General features: G+C 40.7%; 1 protein-coding gene across 1 annotated transcript in view; it reads right to left on the minus strand.

Moving 5' to 3' along the window:
• LOC125899927 (glypican-6-like) overlaps positions 1–17,162 on the minus strand; it is a 146,897-nt gene extending 129,735 nt beyond the window's left edge. Inside the window, exon 1 of the mRNA XM_049594597.1 lies at positions 16,677–17,162. Within this exon, the coding sequence (XP_049450554.1) occupies positions 16,677–16,827 (151 nt within the window). The 5' untranslated portion in view covers positions 16,828–17,162. The remainder of the gene's footprint in view (positions 1–16,676) is intronic.
• Between the last annotated feature and the right edge of the window lie 4,183 nt (positions 17,163–21,345).

Consider the following 21,345-nt stretch of genomic DNA (forward strand, 5'->3'; position numbering starts at 1 on the left):
TCCACAAAAACACATAACTCTAGAAACACAAGATCAAATTGGTATAATCTATTAAGATTTAATAGATTAAGATTTCTCATTAAAATAAGTGCTGGTGGGTGGATCAGATTCACACTAAATTACCGTAAAACATCACTTAAAAGCCTAGTCTCAATTAAATGCCCAGTCTTGTTCACTAGCCTGGTGTAGCGACACTTTTGACAAATAAAGGCCTGTCTCAATTACAAGCCTGGTCTGGTTGCCAAGCATTTATAGAAGTTCTCTGGATTATAAAACCAGGTTGTTTTACTGAAACCATGAGCACCAGAGAAGACTGTAAGTCATTCAGATTTACCAATTACACAGAAAGTTATTTATATGCCTTTAGTCTGTAAGGGTCCACTGATCAAAGGGATCAGAGTGTTTTTCATAAAATTTTATCCAAGTAATCAATATTGTTGTAACAGGATAAAGTGTTGTATAGGTATGCCGGGTGCCGAAATCCTTAGGTGCCGTGAAACAAGTGTCATAACATCATCAATATGTTCGTCAAAGCCTAATTTTTTAAAAAGTAATATTTGTACTGGTTTCAATAAACAATTTATACCCTAGCATTTCCCATATTTGCGGAGCAACAGTTTTGTGTAAAAGGAATTAAAGGCCTGTCCCATATAGAGGCCTGTCGAGTTCAGTGACTAAAGCAAATAATGGCCTGGGCTACTAATTGAAGTTTTACAATAAAACCCAGCTGTTATTCAGTCCACAACTCCGCCACTTTCTCCTCCTTTTCCACAGCCCAAGAGAATTGAGACTTGTTCATGTTCTTGCGCCTCCCAGGTTCCCCTTCATGTTTACTGTCTGTCTAGTTTGCTGCTTCCTGTTTGGTGCTGGAGAAAGCGCAGCAATTCTTCTCTATTTGTACGCGCCAAGACTAAAAACTTACAGTAATATTAAACATGTTTGATTTTGTCGAACAGCGAGATGTGAAAACAACTCAAGATGGCTCTGACTGACTTTTACAACCACCTTGCACCAAACAATCGAGGTCATGGGAGTGTGCACCAACTGAGGTAAAATGATTTTATTGCAACATTGGAAATTTGCCTGCAGCAGTGAAATCACTTGAAAAGTTGTTTGGTGTAAGGCTGGCATTAGATTAAGAGTCCATGTGTTTATGACAGAACTTTCCAATTCCTTCATATAATGGTCAATTTTCAGTCAACAAACACTCTGGACACCTCCATTAGTCATCAATAAATTATTAAAAAACTGACATGTTAGTTGGGTGTTTCTTTAAACAACACTAAGTCTTCCCAGAATATTTCAAACCAAGAGTTAAGTCCAAGTTTCTGCCCATGTTTCTCCTACCAAACCCTTTTGTTGCCATCATGCATGATTTTATTCAGTGCATTTTGCCTTGTCTTTTTTATCAGTCATCTTGGTGATCTGGGATTTATCCACTTAATTTCAGCAAAGACGGTCACTTGTTTGAAGAAAAACGGATAGAACCACATGAAAAGCAAGTGGAATAAAGTCATTTTATGTCAATTAAATTTGACTTGCTTACTGTGGGCCCCGCAATGGCTCAGTCGATGTTTGCTTAGGTAAGACTATCTGTCCAAGGCTAATCCAATTCCCCGCCTTGCCAGATGGGCAACAGGGTCGGCCTTCAACCGGTTCGAGCTGCATACAAAATACTGCACTCATTTCAAATCCAAAAATACAGCACTGCTTATTTCTGTTATCATATAGGCAGCTTCTGCTCAACTTCTTCAGAGTTTCCAGCTGATGGGCTTGAGCCATTCTCAGCGGACGTTTTCCCTGATAGATATCTTGTTGCAAAATCTGAGCTAAAAGAGTTTTAGGCAGACCGTCATGAGACTAAAGTTATTTTAGCCACATGATTGAATTCACGAACACAAACATAAAGCAGAGAGGAGGCAGATTACGAACGCTGGCTAACTGTGATGTCTCGAGACGTGTGCATGGTCAGGCTAACCATGAGTGAATGAGCAAATGCATGGTCAAAATGAATGAATTAATCAGTCTAACTGCAAGGAAGTAAGTGGGTGGATATACTGTAGCTGTTTGAATGTATTAATATGCAAGTTATTTTCTCGCTTCATGAGCATCACATCCAGAAATGATACCCTGTAAGGATCTCATTATATCTGCCTGAAAACAGACGAAGATCGCTCAATCGTTTCACCTCCTTGTTAAAAATAAATCAAGAGGTTAGCTAGAGGTTGCTGTAAATTATTGTTCTATCCAATACTCATCACATTCACTCAGTGTCATGTGCTCGCACACATCCAAGGCACTTGTGTACACAGTTTGTGTTTCACCCCCCAGTCTACAGCACAGTGAAACATGTCCTCTAACTGATGGATAATCAGACTTAAGCAAGGAAAGTACAATACGATCACATCCTCAGGAACTACAGTACAGGAGGATGAAATTCAATAGATGTGAACATCAGCACGGATCTATAAATCTGTGTATTCCACACAGTCTTTCCTTTACACTTTTAATAATGTCTCTGGAGGGTTTTGTGTACAGAATAGCCAAGTTTCTTGCGCAAGTTAGAACTTGCATCAATCAAAACTGAATGACATTATTCCTATCACATTTTGGGTCATGTCAGAAGTCATAATGAAAGGCATGCTCGTGTTTTAAATAACTGGGGGATGCTGATACAGAGGAGTATGTGTCCTTGGGTGAATGAGGACAGGTTCAAGAGGAAATGAATTCTCACTGACATAAAACAGTCTACAATAAAAGCAGCACAGTACAATGGTATGATGGTATTCTTCATCCTCAGGAGAGTCAGCGTGAAGGGAAAAAGGACAGGAATAAAGATGTTGGAACAGTTTCATACTCCCAGCAAATGTGTCAGTGTTTTCTTTTTTTGAATATGTCAAAATATTCCACTGCAACATGCCATGTGCAAGGCTGTGTGCATGATAAAACAGCCAAGTGTTGACTCAACGGTCTGGCGTTTCATATTGAAATATTTTTAAATGTACGATAAAGAAATCTCTTTGAGGAGGGAAATATAAATGCATAGCCGGCCTCTGTCACTGCAGAAGAAACATTTTTAAGAGGCTTTGAAGAAGTTGTTGTGGAGAAATAGGTTTTCTAGACAATATTTATATATATATGTATATACCGTATAAGTTAATGGTCCCCAAAAAACTGGGCTTCACTGTGACATTTGAACTAAAACCGCTTTTGAAGCTGCAATTACAGTATACCTATTCCTCTGGGTTCAAAAATGAAAAGTCTAGGTACTGAAGTACAGAGGGGTGATGGTATAATTACAGTTGGCTGAACCCCTTTTATAAAATAATAATTTACTCAACTGAAAGAAAATTAATGAACTATTTTAATAACTGGGCAAATGTTTCAATCAGTTTCCGTTAAAAATATTTTCTTTGTCATTGTAAAGTTCTCGGTATATGTCACCTTAAGCTCTGGGAAACTGCAATAACCATTAATTGAGAAGTAATCAGCAGATAAATTGACATAAAGATATTATATAGTTATTGAGATATTAGACTATATATCGTCTTAGATTTTGGATATCGTTGTATGGTGATATGGCATAAATGGTGGGTTTTTTCCTTGTTTTAAAAGCTGAGCTACAGTAAAGTTATCTAAAGGTATAAATTTACCTGACGTTTGTTTTATTCAGTGCTTGCCGTAACCAAATTAGTCGTTACATCCACATTATTGAGCCAAAATCTCATTGTGTTAATATTTTTATTTGGTCGCAAATATTGTTACATTTGATTTTGTCTCCCAGTCCAAGCATTAATGAAGTGCTTTTGAGGAGATTTAAAAATATCTAGATATGTATCGTGTATTGAGATATAGCCTAAAAATGTTGTGATATCATTTTCAGGACATATCGCCCAGCACTACCCTGCAGTACTCCAAAGTGCCTCCAGGGGTACCTGTGCCCCATTTACATTTCAACTTGGGATGGGCATGAGTACTTGAGTATTTGATTTGGATGTCAGTATTCGTTCAACTTGTAGAGCAATCACTGCCCAACTTCCCACATGTGAATATACATTTTAAGCACTTTTTTAAAGGATAACTTCGGTATTTTTCAACCTGGGCCCTATTTCCCCATGTGTATGTGTGCGTATGATTCATAGGTACAACTCATTCTAAAATTGGCTCATTATTGAGGGAGGTGGATGCAACCGGGAGCCGCGAAATGAGCTAAAACGGTAACGGGGGCAAATGCGTCCCGTGTAAGCCTGCACATTAAAAGTGCTTTTTTTCACCACTGAAAAAAATATTAAAAATATTAAATTTACCAAAATAAAATCTCCCCATAATGAATACAGAAACAAGTATGAACACATAAAAAAAGCAACAGCAAAATATGAACAAATACAAAAAGATGGATTTGGTGAAATATAAACCTATTGCAATTATACATTGGTTACACAAGCAGACCTTGAACTGACCGGGAGAGGAGCGGCTCCAGACTCCGGAAATGGTCCTTCAGTGCTGTGTCTAACCTATATACCGGTAGCGACAGAATATTTGCTGATTCTTCTTAAGTAAACTTTGAATTTATGGTTAAATAGGCTAATTGAAGTCCAGTTGTTCAATAAATAAATTTCAAATTCTACTTGTATTCCAATATAATTCCAAGTATTTGAATATTAAAGTTACTTAAACTCCCCATCCAAGTTTCTGCAACTCTGTGGTTACTGTGTGGTTATGTTGTTTCAGCACAAAAACTACTCAGTAATGGTTAGGAAAAGATTATATGTTGGCTTACAATAGCCACTTTTATTGGCACAGTCACAGTTGGAAATGCCAAAAAAGCATCCAGTTTTGTTGTTTGTTGGTCTCAAACAGTAGTCCACACAGTGTCGTTCAGCTTGGCAGCCATCTCATCTCGGTGTCACACCATCTACTGTATCCTCACCTTCTTCTCCTGATGAAGTCTGCTCATATACATGTCCGAACTACGTCACTTTAGAAATGTTGATGTGTATGAAATCTGCAAATGTAACATATCCATGGTTTGCAGAAACGTCTGGTGACTGGGCGACTGCATTACATGGTACACTGAGGCAATCCCCTACATGTAAAACAATACACAATGGCTAGATTTCACCCCGTATAAATCTTTGCCAAGAAGATAAATATACAACCAAAAGTACAATACGTTTGACCCTGAGGGTAATAGCTATGGAATATTCATGTGCCATACCCTTCTGCAAAGTGCACCAATATCATTACAGCTAAGATTAATGTATAGATTTCCCTAACACCATGTGCAGCACATTTAGGAATGACAAGCAGCGCATAATCAGCATATGTAGCACTATGTCTGGCTTTGATATTTATTGAGGAGTATGTAATAAAAAGCCTAGTGGAGGCATGAGAAGGCCGGTGTGGATATTCGATCCACACGGGCAGCACGCCTAGAAGCCCCTGAGAATGAGACATGAGCAGGCAAGCCACTCTCTCTGCGTCGACTTGCTAAGTGGAGCATGGCAGAGGACTGAACTACAGGTAGCAGCTGGTGGCTGTTTGGAGACCTGGAGGGCCTTGAGACCTGCACTGATCATTACCTTTCACACAGCATTTACAGCTTAGTTTACAGACACTGGCCATTATTAGCCCTGCTACCTTGTTACAGTGAAAGTGTCCTCTAGTCAGCAGGCTGCCTAAGTGAGAGGGAGAGGACACAACCGCAGAACACAGAGCCCCCCAGCACGGCGGCTGGCTGGAACGCACCAAACTGAGGCGTCCTCAGGAGCAGTGTAAAGGCAAGCATCCTCTCCAGTTGCACATCATGTCTAGTCAGACGCTGTCAACAAGACAGGAGTGGCAGACTTGTGGCTAAAGATAGATCCAACGACAGCGACGAGGCATTCAAGGGGGCTTTGTTTCATGACGGCTGGGTCTTTGACAGGCAGATGAGGTGTCAGGGAAAAGTACCAGCTATACGTCACAGCCAAGAGCCTGAATTTGATCCTCGTGTCAATGTAGAGATGCACATTGATCCTGAGGATTGTTTTCGAAAAAAGTGGAATTTTGTCAACTACTGGAAAACGTGTAAACAACCCTAAATAAATAAACAGAATCACACAAGGTAGTCAGATATCAAGCAAGAGATATGTGTCAAAAATATGTCTGAATAAAAACGCCAGTCATCTGATAATCTTACACATACAGAACAATGTAACTCTTGCAGGCGAGAAAAAATATGACAGCCGATCTCTCAATTTATTCGAGGTAACACCTCTCAACTACCTTTCATTTCAATCTGAGGAAATGAAACAGTCCATTTTGAGCTGAATGGTATATGAACAGAATTATGTCCACTGATTTGATTTGGTTGAAAGAGATGTAACCCACCAAAAGGAGCTGAATGCTTCTATTTCTGTAACAAATCAGGCATGTGGCATGTGTAGTGTACTGGTCAAAAGTTTTTTAAAAAAGAAAGAAAGAATTAAAAAAAAGTAGGATCAGTGACTAGAGGAAATGTGTTTATGGCAGCTTGTTAAATGAGCAATGAAAAAGCTCCTTCTCAGTGGCTCCAGGTTAGAATTTAATTGGACAGTTGTTGACAGGAACTAATAGATCAAAATAACATCTATTCAATCTCTTGTTGACAACAGGAGCACTCATTCTTTCACATTTCAAATGATTCTTAAACCATGAAACAGCTATTGCCATGCCGTCTCAGGAGAATCACTTCAATCCATTCCCCTTGTTTTTCACAGTAGATTTATCTCAAACAATGACAAACATTAATTCTTTATGGCTGCGTTCGCGCCATCATTCCCTCACTAACCTACATGATAACAGCTGCTTATCAACGGTATAAACAAGGCACGTCGGGCTTACAGCATTGGTCAGGCTTCAATAACCCGGCATCTCTTTCATGCGCTTTTGTTTCCGCTCTTAATGCATTCGGAAATTATAAAGGAGCGAGATTTGTCGCTATATTGAAACAAACGAAAGTCAACTTTAAACATCTGAATAACGATTTCCCTCCCTCACATAATATGCACTGTAAATTAGCAACACAAACGGCATTGTTAATAACTGCCAGCCAGAACTCCCTTCTGGGTTTAAAATGTGTAGGCTGTATCAACGTCTCGGCAACCTGGGTTATGAGAAACAGAGAGTTGGACATAAACCCCGCTGAAGGCCACAAACAAATAAACAGAAAGCTTGGGTCACAGACAGGATTAGGGTTTAGAAATATTACCCAGAAACTACTTTCAGTGTTAAAAAAAAAAAGAAAGAAAGTAAGCCTGAAGACATGAGTTTTCCTCCTTTTGGAAAGAAACACATCAAAATTCACAGACATCTTTGCAGCACTGGTGCACAGACTGTACCGTAGGTTCCAGACTGACAGAATGAAATAACATTGGCTTTGCACTGTTGGTCAGACAAAATAATCTAATTGCATGGCTTTATGAAGGTGATCGTGCGAGCGGTCCACTTCTGTATTGCATTTGTAGACATCAAATGGCCCTTACATGACTGACGGGGACAGACACTGCGAATATCCACCTGCTGGTGAATTAAAGCCAATATAGAGTATAATAAAAGAACAGATACTGTGCATTTACAGAGAATGGATGCGTGATCAACCGTTCATTCAACTGTTCCAATCATGTATGTAAAGAAATGTCAAGATAATGAACCCAGCCTAAAGGTGACACATCTCTGATATAAGGTCAACTAAACATTCGCCTCAAAATTCTATAGTTGAAAAGTATACTATGCAGGACTTGTGTAGATTCATACAGAAGTAATCCCTCTCAATCATCCCTTATGACCCAATGGAAGTGTGTGGTGGTGTATTTATCTGCACAAACTCCATCTCTGCCTGTATTTTCTTATTTTCCTCTTATTTTGTTATGTTCAGGTTGTTCCTGGACTCAGTGTGCAGGTGAGGTCAGAACCAAAATCAATACGCCCCGCGCTCTCACAGTATTCTAAAGATGTTGTTTCCCGAGGTTTGATCCGAACTAGGGGGAAAAAAGGGCCTTTAAATACCTTCCTCTGAGAATAATTTTCAGAATGCCCTGAAATTGTCGGAGCTGATTACTATCGGGGAGTTTAAGTCCGTTTTAAAGGATAGAGGAAATAGCACCTTCAGTCAGTTTGACTGCTCTTTAAATTTTCAAAATCGTTTTAGAAAATTGCACACATTTAAGTTTTAGAATAGTTTTTTTCTTTGTATTGCAGTTTAACTGGATGTTGTGCTTGCTCATTTGTGGTGGACAGATCAAGTTGTTTGCTTGTGGTTATTGTTTTAACAATGCTTATCTGTCTTTCTAAGCTTTATTTATCAAGGAGAGACCAACTGAGAGCTGAGCTGTCTTTTGCAACAGTGTCCTGCAGAGCTGGTTCCAAAACGAGAGATTGGTTTTCACTTTCAGTGGTAATACTGTTAATAAGCAGTGACAGGAAACTCCTGCATAGTTTGCCTTTAAAGCCCATGAAAACTTGGTTTCATATTTCTCAGTAGCATTAATTTTTCATGACTACATGAGCAACAATAAAATTAAAGTTAGGTGGGAAAACATTTGTAGTTATTAATTATTTAGAGTTTGAACACTCAAAACTATTTGTTAATCTGCTTCAGCAGACTGTGCAGGTGAGGTTTGATCAGATTTGATTGACAGTGCTACGAAAGCGCGCTCAGTAACGTGCAGATCTCCACCAGGCAGCCACGTTTCGGCTGCAACATGGCCACCAGAGCTGACCAGACACTAAGCAGCTCCCTCCCGGCTGCCTTACAGGCAAGATAGCAGAGACGAGAACAAAAGTGTTTTTTTTTTTCATCTTGTATTGTGCATAACATAAGTGAATCATAACATACTAGGTCTAGTATTAATCTGCAGATGCTCCACTTCACAATAGCCCCTTTTACACTGCCAGATTTTCCACGAATGTTGGGCCGTTTTGCCGGCAAGCTGCGAGCGTTTAGACACACAGAGCCGGATTGGCGAGTTGATCCGAGGTGCCCAATTTTCCACCTCGTAGGGTAGTCATATTGGCGGAACGCTTTTAGTTTAAACAGACCAAGGCGCCCTTCTGCAACGGAAGGGACTGTTGATGACTTGTGGGAGGAGCTGTTGATGACGCTGCATGTGCGGCCCACTGGCGGTGGATAAACAGGAAACAGCTGATAGCAGGAATTAGTGAGCAGCTAGTAGCAAGAGGAAAAGCAAACCTGACATACACTGTAAAGATGAGCAACTGGGGAGACAAGGAATTGCGCGCCCTCCTTGTCCTCACAAACGAAGACGCCGTTAACTGTCAAATGACGGGGACGGTGAAGAACGGGCCGACTTACGAGAGAATCACTGAAGGACTGACTAGCCGCAGCTTCTCTCCCACGTCACTGTTTACATCACATGCTGAGCTACACATTTTGTTACTTGCTCACGCCCCCCATTGCCCTGAAAAAGGCGCATTCTGTATAAACAAAAGTAGGTAGGCGGCATTTTGTCGCACTCCCCGATTTTGCTTTTATACTGCCAATTCTGCAAGAAGACTGATTGGGCTTTCCTGCCAATTTGCACAATTCCTATTTAAAAAGGGCAAACGTTTCTATGGATGTCTTATTTTGAGCCATGATGAAGGCCAAAATGTGGCCTGCAACTGATGGCAAAGCTACTTTTTTTAGCCAAGATGATTCCTGGAAATGCCTTTTGTTCTATACTTCTACTGCACAATTTTATTGAGGACTTGCAGCCCCTGCTGGCCGGTTAGGAGGAGTAACAAGTCAGCAGTGGTATAAAACAGTTGGTGGGGCAGCCGTGGCTCCGATAAAAAGATCAGCTTTACGACCCCCAGTCTCCTCCAGTCCGCATGTCAAAGTATCCTTGGTCAAGATATTGAACCCCAAATTGCTCCCAATGGCTGCTCCATTGGTGTGCGAGTGTGTATGAATGGTTACTGAGAAGCAGGTGGCACCATAAATGGTAGCTTCGGCCACCAGTGTGTAAATGGGTGTGTGAATGGGTCAGTAATATGAAAGCGTTTGGTTAGTGGTTAGAAGACTAGAAAGGCGCTATACAAGTATCGTCCATTTACCATTTGCAGTCCATTCAACAGTCTATAAATCAGGGTTTTTTTAACAAGTGTGAATCACTGCAACAATGAGAGATTCTTGAGCATTCAATCATACATATGCACACAAAATATGAGGCTGATTGGTCCAGCAGAGTGTGAGAATGGTGGTGGACAGACAGATACACACACCATATTCGGACAAGAGGGTGAAGCTGGAGAGGAGTGAGGGGCGGATCTGACTTATAGATTGAATTGGAAGAGATAACTGAGCTTGCTTACAGTTCGGGGTGTCGGGTGAACAGCTTTACAGAGGTCTTTTTTATGATAGTGGCCAATGGGGAACATGTTTTTGGGGGCTGCAGGGGACTTTTTCACTGCAATAGCATGAGGGACCATTGAGCAAAATTTGCTGCAAGGCTGAGCAGTGTTCCTGGGGGCCTGCAACTCACAGACAACCTGTCACTCAAAGCAGCCACATCCTTAAATATGTGTAACTTTAAACCTTAATAAAATGTAAACAGGTGAGTTCTATAAAATTCACTCCCTGTACAATTGTCATGAAGAAGGAAAAACACAGGCTGTGAACATGTTTATTTCTGCTGTAAAGTTTTAACATGGGGCTCTATGGGGATTGACTGTCTCCCAGAGTCAGCCTCAAGTGGCCATTTGGGGAACTGCAGCTTTTGGCACTTCTATGTTGACTTCATTTCACAGCCCCAAAGGTTGCTGCTTGGCACACACACACAGACACACAGCCAAATGCATGATCCCCTCAAGGCTCACCCTTGGCAGAGATAACAACAAGAATAGTAATGGCAAAACCACCAATACCGAAATCTCAAATGTGGAGTGAAGAAAACTATTCAAACTTTGGTAGAAAGTTTCAGGTTCATGCTGAACCCCACGGCTCACAGTGAGAAACTGACAGAGAAAATAATTTTACAGCGCCTTTAATGCAGAGCTACTGAGTTAAACAGCGTTAAACTGAGCAGGTGTACCAAATACACCTCTGTCCTCCGTATAAAACTTTATTTAATGGTAAAGCTCATTGTATCTCATCTTTTTTTTTTAAAATAATATACACACACATATATCTATATCTATCTATATATCTATATATCTATATAGATATATAGATACACACATATATATATATATATATATATAAAATTAATCTATGCTTTGATATGCTTTGAGTGTTGTGTTCTGCCTCCAGCTCTACAGCCCTGAAGCACTTGCGGGACACAATGTTTCCTACAGCTCTCCGAGGGAACACCTGCAGAGAGAGCCCATCATGAGGCCATTTTGGCATTCATGAGTATGATTGATGACACAGAGATGGAGGCAGCGTTTGAGAAATCCCCTCTGCTGCGGGAAAAGTGATGATTGTTTGGATTCTTCTCCCTGATAGTGCCCCCCTCTGCTTCTCAGTAGGACACATTCACATTACATTATAGAGCAGAAAGCAGCCTCAAACACTGGTGCTAGCCTATACGAACTCAAACAATAACCGCTAATCCCTAAAGTCTAATTATCTGCAATTCTATTACAAATGTTTTGATGTTTGTGGGGTGAAATCTAAAAGCGTAAACAAACCATAAAACCATCTGAAGCTGCGGCCCCTTTATGGGCGTTGCTCCCAGATCTATCTCCACGTGTGAGTGACAGGAAGGTCACGATAATCTGACGATACATCACAGCAACACTGGCGTATGCTGCGGGGGCTAACAAAGTCACCTGGCCATTCCCTCTGCAGGCACTCCCATTTAGCCCTTTTTAATCCTCTCCATCCCATTACATGACAGCAGAGAACCTGTGCACATTACACGCTTCGGCAGAGATCATTTGCCTCGTTGTGCAGGCAGCCAAGGATCACATAAAATATCAGCACCGTTATTTCTGTCCCATCTCCATCTCCTGGCTGGGAGTAAACAGAGCTGGCCGTCAAAAGATAGCGTAGAATATGACATGCTAAGAAGTTCCATTGAATCCAGCAGTCGGCTGTGTGACTCACTTTCCATATCTTGCCATCTTACCTCAGACGTTGGGTAATCCACTGAGTGGAAACTGAGACAGCAGGGGCAAGACTGCAGAGTGCAGGTCTGATCTTTAAGCAGAGTGGTCAAAAAGTGGATTTTGAAAGGCCAAAATTTGAGGAATACTATAACAGTTGAATTAAATAGATATAAGTTAAGTCTGCTGGGGAGAGGGGAGATGCTCAGGGCAGTTTAAGATTCGCGGACACTTAAAGACTTTTAGTGCAATCCGCAAGTTCATGCTCCCGTGGTTTAAAATGCCTTCACCACGTAGCTGCTGACAGCCTCCAGCCTCCAGCCTCCAGTCTCCAGCCTGGCCTGGTCAGCAGGCAGAATCATCGCCTAAGTCTTGTGGAATTACTGTACCAACTGAGCCTTTAGGCTTCGGATCATAACAACATTTCTGTCAATAACACTGACTCCACTGCTGTCATTCCACCTGACCTGGTTCCTTCTGTTTGACCAAACACAAGAGCAAAAAAAAATATGGGATTGTAAGCTTTTCTTTTTTCTTTTTTTTTTGCTTTGTGAGAAACATATTGTTGCAGTGGCTGAGCAGTCTAAGTGGTGCTGAGCACAATAATACCCTTCTGTTTTTCCCTCTATTGTATTTGTAGAAAGTGCTTTATAGAAACATACAGTACGATCATAATGTGAAAAGCGACAACTAATTTGAATAAAAAACAGTGAAATCTGGGGAAAAAAAGGCAAACAGTTCTTAATGAAACAAACAACAGTCATCAACATAAATGTGATTAAGAATTTAACAGTGGTCTAATGGGATTAATTAACTCTTAACGGATTACGTAAATCAAAAAAAATGTGGCATACACATGTATAAGAGCAATTTAGTGGCTTCTGTCTAATTTGACGTCTAACACGGTCTCTAATGACATCTTAGATCAGAGGCAGCAGGAGCACACACACACACACACACACACACATCTCTCTGCCACTACAATTTGATGCTCAAGTCTCAGATAACGACAGAGATTTCAAGAAATCAAACAGCAAAGAGCAGCCATTTAAAACGGAGCACATGGAAGCAACGAAGGCATCATTTGTAGGGGTGGACCGGTAACATGAAGGTTGACGTTTTTGCCAAATCGTCAGGGAGTTAATAGAGTGTGATGGCAGCTGTAAGGCTGACAGGAACAATAAGCTACACGGGAAGCTTTAAGAGCCGCCCTGCACCAGGTCCCACAAGGACCGACTAATCTACACGTGCTGGAATATTAACTCTCGAGTAATGTTGTCGCCGAAGATGCTCTCCACATGCCACATGGGGTGTGCGCTCTTAACTACTTCAGTGCCTCCTCCTGAACAGCTAATATTACAAACCTGCTAGAAAATAATAACTATAAAGGCTCAAGGGTGTGGGTTTTGTCTCAATATTGTTGGGCACGTGTGAAACAGGTGGTTTGGGGGGCCCCCAGCAGAAAATTTTGAGCATAAAACACTTAATTTCCTGCATTCTGGGGAATTTGATGCACCAATTTGTGCCTTTTCTGCCTCCGTTATGGTGTCAACATCCCTGTCCTCTAAATACTGAGGGTCCCCCCTTGAAATCTGCACCTGTGTAAAGGCTACATAAGTTTGTGTGCAGTATTCATGTTTTAATCCGTCCGTAAAACCCTTAAATGTAGTTGAGCATTCTCTTTTGTCCTTGGTAGATGTTTTTACTGTACATTAATCCTATTTCTATAGTGCAATTAAGCGTGTTTTAAGTACTGAGTGCACTTTAGTTAGAGAAAGTGCATACTTCATTGATAATTCAAAGCGATGTCTGATTTATCCAAAGAGTAAAATACTAAACTCTAGTGACTCTACTTTCAATAGACTCAGTGGAAATAGTACAAAAAAAGTAATGTACCATTCATGAGATATAATTTAATACCAGCTCATTTTATTCATCCTCCAGAGTTGAAACAGTAAAAAATGTATTCCTGCTCCTGTTCCTTTTTTTTTAAAACAGAAGACGTTTAAAATAAATTAACTTTAAGCATTTCCACCTTCAGTCAAGATTTAGCTTAGCTCGATTATTGTTTGCATGAGTGAGAGGCAATAAGTCGCAAGCCTGAAGGGCATGCCCATCACCGTGTGAATTTGCTGAGGTGTTGATAATGCGTTGTCTCTCCGGCAGACACGTAAGGTTATGACTCATTCAAAGACCACATCAAAAGACGTTTATTCAGGGTGACAACGTTCGGAGATGAGAGAGATTGAATTTTTCACTCATTTGGGAGATTAGTTGTGATGTCAGGGACATGGATCCAAAGGATTTAATCAGTTAGTTATTCAACCCATCTCTGAACAGGTGTGCCTGTTATCAAATATGCAGCCTTTTGCTTGTGCCAGATTCTCTGCTTTATAGAGAGAATGATTGGCCCTGGAGCACAACAATGACGACCCGGAGAGACAACTCAGCTGAGGCAAAAAACACAACCTTTTTATTCCTAATTACTTTTCTTCAGATTCAGACATATTCACATCGCATCAACATGCCAGTCAAAGGGCTTCTACTGAACAATATTTAACAATTTATCTGCTGATATATAAAATATTGTTGCAGTAGAACATTTTTTTTTAATGACCTGAACTGCTGACACAGAAAGCACAGGTGTAGATTTCGGGTTGATGCAGGGGACACAGCCCCATCAATATATCCCCACTGGCACCAGACCTCAAAGTGACATCAGACATTGAATTTTGGTCACCCGACAATCGAATATTAACGTTGAAAGACACAAATAGCGAGCTGGGTTACAACATATGCATTTGTCCCCTCCAATAAAAGCATGAAAGTATCAGAGGACTTCTATTTTGACAAAATTAAAGACATTTACACCATTTACTGATGCAGAAAATGCACAAATTGGTACATCAAATTGACCAGAAAGTGTTTGAGGCTCAGAATTCTCAATTTTCCAAATCCAGCCCTTGACAGAATGCATTTATATCCACTTTGCAAAAACTATGCATTTATTTGGACTCTTATGTCAGACAGACATTAAATTTTAGATTTTAGTTGGAATGAAAATCCGATTGACAATGTTTTAAATACCTGACAATGTTAGAATTTCACATTGTGTGGTTGTTAACACTATAATGTTTTGCAGACGTTGGGTTTTGTTCTTCATACCTCATGACTAAATGTCTTTATTCTAGGTCAAGATGACGTTGGCATGAGACGACTGGAAGACGTTGGATTTTGGTTACTTAACACAACTTAAAACCAACAAAATATCAGCATCACCTGTCATCAGTATTCTACGTCCGTTTTGATTGGCATTAGATGTCTGGACATTAAATTTTAGTCACCTGATGATAATCTAAATTCAACCAAATATCAGTTTGAAGACATGCATGCATTTGTCCCTCCAATGAAAGCATGAAAGTAGAGTTTTTATTTTGACAAAATAAAAGACATTTAAACCAGTAAGTGATGCAGAAAATGCACAAATTGATGTGTCAAATTCCCCAGAGTGCAGGAAATAAAGTGCTTGATGCTCAAAATCTTCAATTTTCCCAATATCAAAACAAAACCTCGGCCTTGACAGAATGTATTTATATCCACTTTGCAAAAATCTGCATTTAGAAAATTGTTTTTAAAAATATTTTTACTTAAGTCTGCAGTCCTGACAGTCCAACTACACACGATTAAACCTGTTTGGATGTATTATCTCTGTCCAGTTTGCATGCTTCACCTGCACAGGACACACACATGCAACCAGATCTAAAATGTAACACTCATCCTATGAGGTATTTGACATACCTGCTCCAAAGGGGTAGCAGTGGCTGAGATTATACAGTTGACTCATGTATATGGACTGCTACTGAAGCACTCCAAGAGCCAGCAGCTGTTCCACTTCACCTTATCACTTAATTTTCGCAGGACAGGAGTTAATCTGCACAGTTGATCATTCATTATCTCTGCTTGGTTAGCACAGTCACAGACCTCTACTGGACACAGGTCTTACCCGCACAGCTGCCTGGAGGTGGGAGGACTCTTTACACATTCAGTATCGATGCTGGCTGATTGGATATTGTTATCGCAGCATGATTGTATGAATCAGTAAACCAGCTCACATTAACTGCAAGCTGGGTTCAGGCGCTTTAAATGAGAGGAGTTTTCCCTGATTACAGCAGGCCTGTCACTTCTCTGGTGCAGGCTGCAGGGTGCAGGAGGCTGCGCCAGCTGTTGGTCACCATCCAGTTAGGTCAATTAAGACTATTTTGGTAATTCAGTATATCCCCCCTGTGTGTGTGTGTGTGTGGTTTGGAAACTTTGGTCAGTTAGACTTGCAGCAACTTAGCGAGTGACAGGTGGTTGAGGTGCTGTCTAACAGATTCGCCTAATGCAGTGACAGGCTGCAGCATTTAACCACCTACAGTCACACTTTGCATCATAAATGAGTTGCAATGGGATATTTGGGGATTTTTAACTTTCCAATCCAGAGTGTGACACTACATATAGATTAAATATAGACACAAAAGCATGCGCTTATTCCCGCAGGCAGCTCCCAGTGGTGTGCTCTGCAGGTTTGAGCCTCACAGACGGGTCGCCCCTGAGTCCAGCCTTACCTGGGATCTCCTGAAGAGGAACATGTGCGAAGCTGAAGCCTCTCCCGATACAAGCCTCCCTCACCTCGCTGCAGTTCCGTGCCTTAAAATCAGCTCTTGCTGCAACAGACAGCACAGAAAAAGTGCAAATGATAGTCTCTAGTCTGAGCATTGTTCACTTCTGTGGAGATCCTTGTTGTTAAAGGTCTGCAGTATATCCTTGCAGGGAATAAAAAAAAAAAAATAATAAATAAAAAACTCCCCTGCAGTAGATCCGCAGGTACTTAATGACTGGGCGTTTAATGGTTGCAACTCAACTATTAGTCCCAACACATTTCCCCAAAGCCCAAAACGTGTTTCTATCTCAAGCGAGAATGATTAAAAGTCCCCAGGCGCCGCAGAGAAAGCCGAGTGCAAGTGTGGAGGTGCCACATGAATCCAGGCAGCGCGTTTCCCCGGCGTGTTGACTCAACTTCGCTGAGCAGACGAAGCCCCCTGGTCGCTGTGTTGGAGTGGAAATGCTGTGTGGAGGGGAGCGCGCCGTGTTCACATCAGATGCACCGGCGAGGCAGAGCGGGACGCAAAATACGGAGTGGAATCCAGCCTCATCCATTTCACCGGGGGCTGCAGGTCGGCAGCTACAGACAGAGATGTAGTAGAAATAAATAAGAACAAACACATGCGGTGGGAGGGTGGGTGAGCTGTGGGATGCAATAAAAACCTGTCACATATTGAAATAGGTAATTGAATCAGCTACACAACATATCTCCACAGCTTTACCTGGACTTCTATTAGCTACAGAAAGACCTTAAGACCAGGGCCGTAATCATCTGTTTAACACTGGGGGCCCCCACCCAATACTGAATCTTTTTAATGATATACCATACTATGATTTTTTTGTGTGACTTTTTGTGACATTTTTACAGCATACTAAGACTTAATTTCTCCTAACTTTTTGGGATCAGTAGGACCTGATAAGTATAAAAAACTAAACATGTCAGTGATAGTAAAGACCCAATATCCTAAAACGAGATGATAAGAAAGTCCAAATGTCCTCAAACAAGATGATAATAAAATCCCAATGTAAAGTCCCAGTGTCCTCAAATGAGACCATAAGAAAGTCAAAATATCCAAAAATGAGAAGATAATAAAGTCCCAATATCCTAAAACGAGATGATAAGAAAGTCCCAATGTCCTCAAACAAGATGATAATAAAGTCCCAGTGTCCTCAAATGAGACCATAAGAAGGTCAAAATATCCTAAAACGAGATGATAATAAAGTCCCAATATCCTAAAACGAGATGATAATAAAGTCCCAGTGTCCTTCAGTGAGCTAATGTTAAGTTCCCAATGTCTTCGAACAAGTACAGTCTAATCAACAGTATCTCAGTTTGTTACTGTTGCTAAAATTGGTCAAATTTGTTGCCATATCAAACTATAAGCATTATTAATCATAAATAAACAAGTCTCAACCATAAAATGTGATCAGGTTTTGGACCTTGTTTTCTTTTGTGTCAGGATCAGCTGCAGACTGACTTGGCAGAGATGGCCGCCATCTTGTTTTTACATGGATTAGTGTATTGTGATTTTACTACCACTAGATGGCGCAAAAAGTGTCCAAGAACAAGGACAACAGGTTTGAGTTAAGTAGAATGAAGTATAAGGTCCAGTGAACCCAAAATGTGACGTCCTCACAGGAGGACACAGGGTCTCAGGAGGATAACACTCAAATTACATTCTAATTTTTCACTTTTCATACGTCTGAAAGTAATAAAATAGAGACAGTACAGTGTTTGACACTGATTGTATCCACAGTAGTCAAGCAACAGCTTCTGCTGGGTTACGGCAACACCACTTAATCAAACCACACTGAGAACTGCAGTGCACCAGTAGTAGTAGAATTGGTAATAACAGTGGCAGTTATGATTAGGATGACATTTGCTAATGATTATTTGGACAGCAGTGTGCTGTTGCCTTTTGTAGCATAGCATTTTTTTAATCAATACTTTGTGGGGGGGATATTGTCAGCATAGTGTAAACCCTGTAGGAATACTTTTTCATTTAAATGAGCATTTCAATAACATTTGAATATTTCTGCAGTGTAAAAATTGGTTTATTCGCCTTCTATTTTATGTCTCTAAATATGATTTGTAACACTGAACCAACCTTCATTTGGCCTTTCATGTTGTTATGTTCCAGTGATGGTGATTTTACTGCATTCAGTAAATGTAAATACTGACCTTTTTTTTTTCTCTTCTCACATCCATGCGACACCAAAGCGAAACACCAGTTGCACGGTATCAAACTGTATTAACTAGAGGATGTAAAGGATGTGATGAGGACCAGAAGGCAAGCTTTCATGGCTTTATTGATTTTGGAAGAGCTTGATCCGAGGGTAGCTCAACAGTGGATTAACATGGCTGCCATCGCTGTGCACAAGGTTCCCATTGGTATGGGATGCCACATTTTGAAAGGTGCTTTAAAGTGACTTGTTTCAGACGGGGAAACAGCACTGGACGATTCAGGATCAAATATCCAAATCCACAAAGACAATGCTTTCAGGAAAGAGAGTCAGTAGTGTAGAAATGTTTTTAAAATACTTTATGTCCATTGTTGGTGCAATACGTCCTTTGACCACAGGAGCAGTTGTGCATCTTCATGAGCTCGAAACGACAGCGTTGACATTGCAGACTTCAGTGGGGGATTAAATTCAGAAATTGTGTTGGACTGCCACACAGAAACCAGAGTTTGAATCAGTACACACATAATTCTTGAACCATATGCACACTCTCATGTATCTATCTGAGATGATTGGAGTGTGTACATGGTCTCATTTTAAACATTAAAAATTGTTTAATACTATTGTTCGTGTAATCTAAGGTGCAAATGTAGTCTCATATGCTGACATTGGCTCATCTGAGCAACCCTACAGCTCCCTTCAAGAATCCTCTGCTCTACTTTTTTTAGTGAGACTTTTTGACCTGGACATGTCACAGTTAATTAATGTATCTAACTTTGAAACTCTGGGGACAGTTTCATCCAAATGAAAATTTTTAATACAATGAAAAATTAATTTCATGGGAAATTCTCTGTTAAGATAGCTGTCAAGTTGCCTAACTAGACTTTAAAGTGCTGCAGGAAGAGTTTCTGTCTGTATGTGTGTGTGTGTGTGTGTGTGCACATGAGTGCTGCCTGTGCACACCATTCCTAATACAATGTATGCATATTTTATTTTCAGATGCATTGCATTGCCAAAACGTGTTTTTACTCCAGCTCTTCTGGGAATCCCACGCAACTCTCAGACTAGCCAGAGAGATGTAGTCCCTCCTGTGTGTTCTGAGTTTATCTTGGGGTCTCCTTCCAGCTGGTCATACCCAGCACTCCTCCAAAGGAAGGTGTTAAAAAAACAGTCAGTCACAAACTCAAGTGCAGTTAAAAGACTGAGGATGTACTAAAAAATTGAGTTTTACTATCTTGGCAACGCTACAAACAGTTCTTGGCAAAACAGTAAACACTGCAGCAGTTGAGGTGACTAAACTATAACTTTGGCAATTGCTTGACAGTGCAGGAAGCATCAAACAGAAATGAATTATACTCCAAACTCTCACACTGCAGCTATGAAGAACACATAAGCAAAGGCAGAGTAAAGACATTGCAACCAAGAGAAATAACTCACATGATCCAACACTTACACAGGTTCAGTTCACTTACAGCTGCTTCAGCACCTTGGAGAGCACCACATCCTCACCAGGTACCTGAAACACCTCATGTGAAAAGGCAGCTTTGAGATCATTTCACATTGCTGAAACTTCTCAGCATGTCTCAGAAACAATCCACCTGTGGAGACACCTTGATTGACGGCCTCTGTTTGCAGCCTTATGCTTTTGGTCATCAGCCAGAAGTTATGGGGGTCGAAACATCTTCACATGATTCAGCATGCATCGCTGCAGCTGGGACCCCTGGCTGGTAAATGCTTGGATGAGTCAGCTGATGATCAGTCTTCCATATCATATCAGTAGGTGGGGATCTTGTTATACACCAGGGTGCACACCAGGTTACATTGTTTTATACACCTTGTGTGAGGGGTTTTAGCACATGTTTTACATTGTTTAATATGTATTTTATGTGTTTTATATTTAGGTCCGTGTGTGCAGCGATTCACCAAGCTGCAAGACCATTGCTGCAGTTGCCAGTTCAGTTTCAGTATAGCTCAGTTCTGTGAATTAACCTAACTTAGTATTTACTGTGCATGTGCAGTTGGCTCAGTGAGAGGAGGAAAAATAAGCCAGGATTATTTAGCTGAGAAGGTTTCCAGCTACGTCAAGAGCGGAACAAGTTTTGATTGTATCCTACGAGTGGAGAAATACACAAGTGTTCTCTTCTCAGAAAAGCTGAGGGGGATTTGTGTTTTTGGATGGAAATTGATATGGAGAATGTAGATAAACTGAGAAACCCAGATGACCTGATTTCTGCTTTTCCCTAGAGTCATGACAACAGAGACAAGAAATTTACTGAATATCTGAATGGGAGCCAAAGTGTTCCACCTGACTGGACTGATGTCATATATGTGGCAAGTACAGAACATGCTTGACTCCACGCCAAGATTATGAGCGCAGCTGTCTCTCAATGTATGGGGACGAAATGACTCATAGCAGCTCCCACAAGTACGTCTTTACCAAATCTTCAGGAT

This window comes from Epinephelus fuscoguttatus, linkage group LG13 (genome assembly GCF_011397635.1).
Source record: "Epinephelus fuscoguttatus linkage group LG13, E.fuscoguttatus.final_Chr_v1".
Taxonomy (NCBI): Eukaryota; Metazoa; Chordata; class Actinopteri; order Perciformes; family Serranidae; genus Epinephelus; species Epinephelus fuscoguttatus.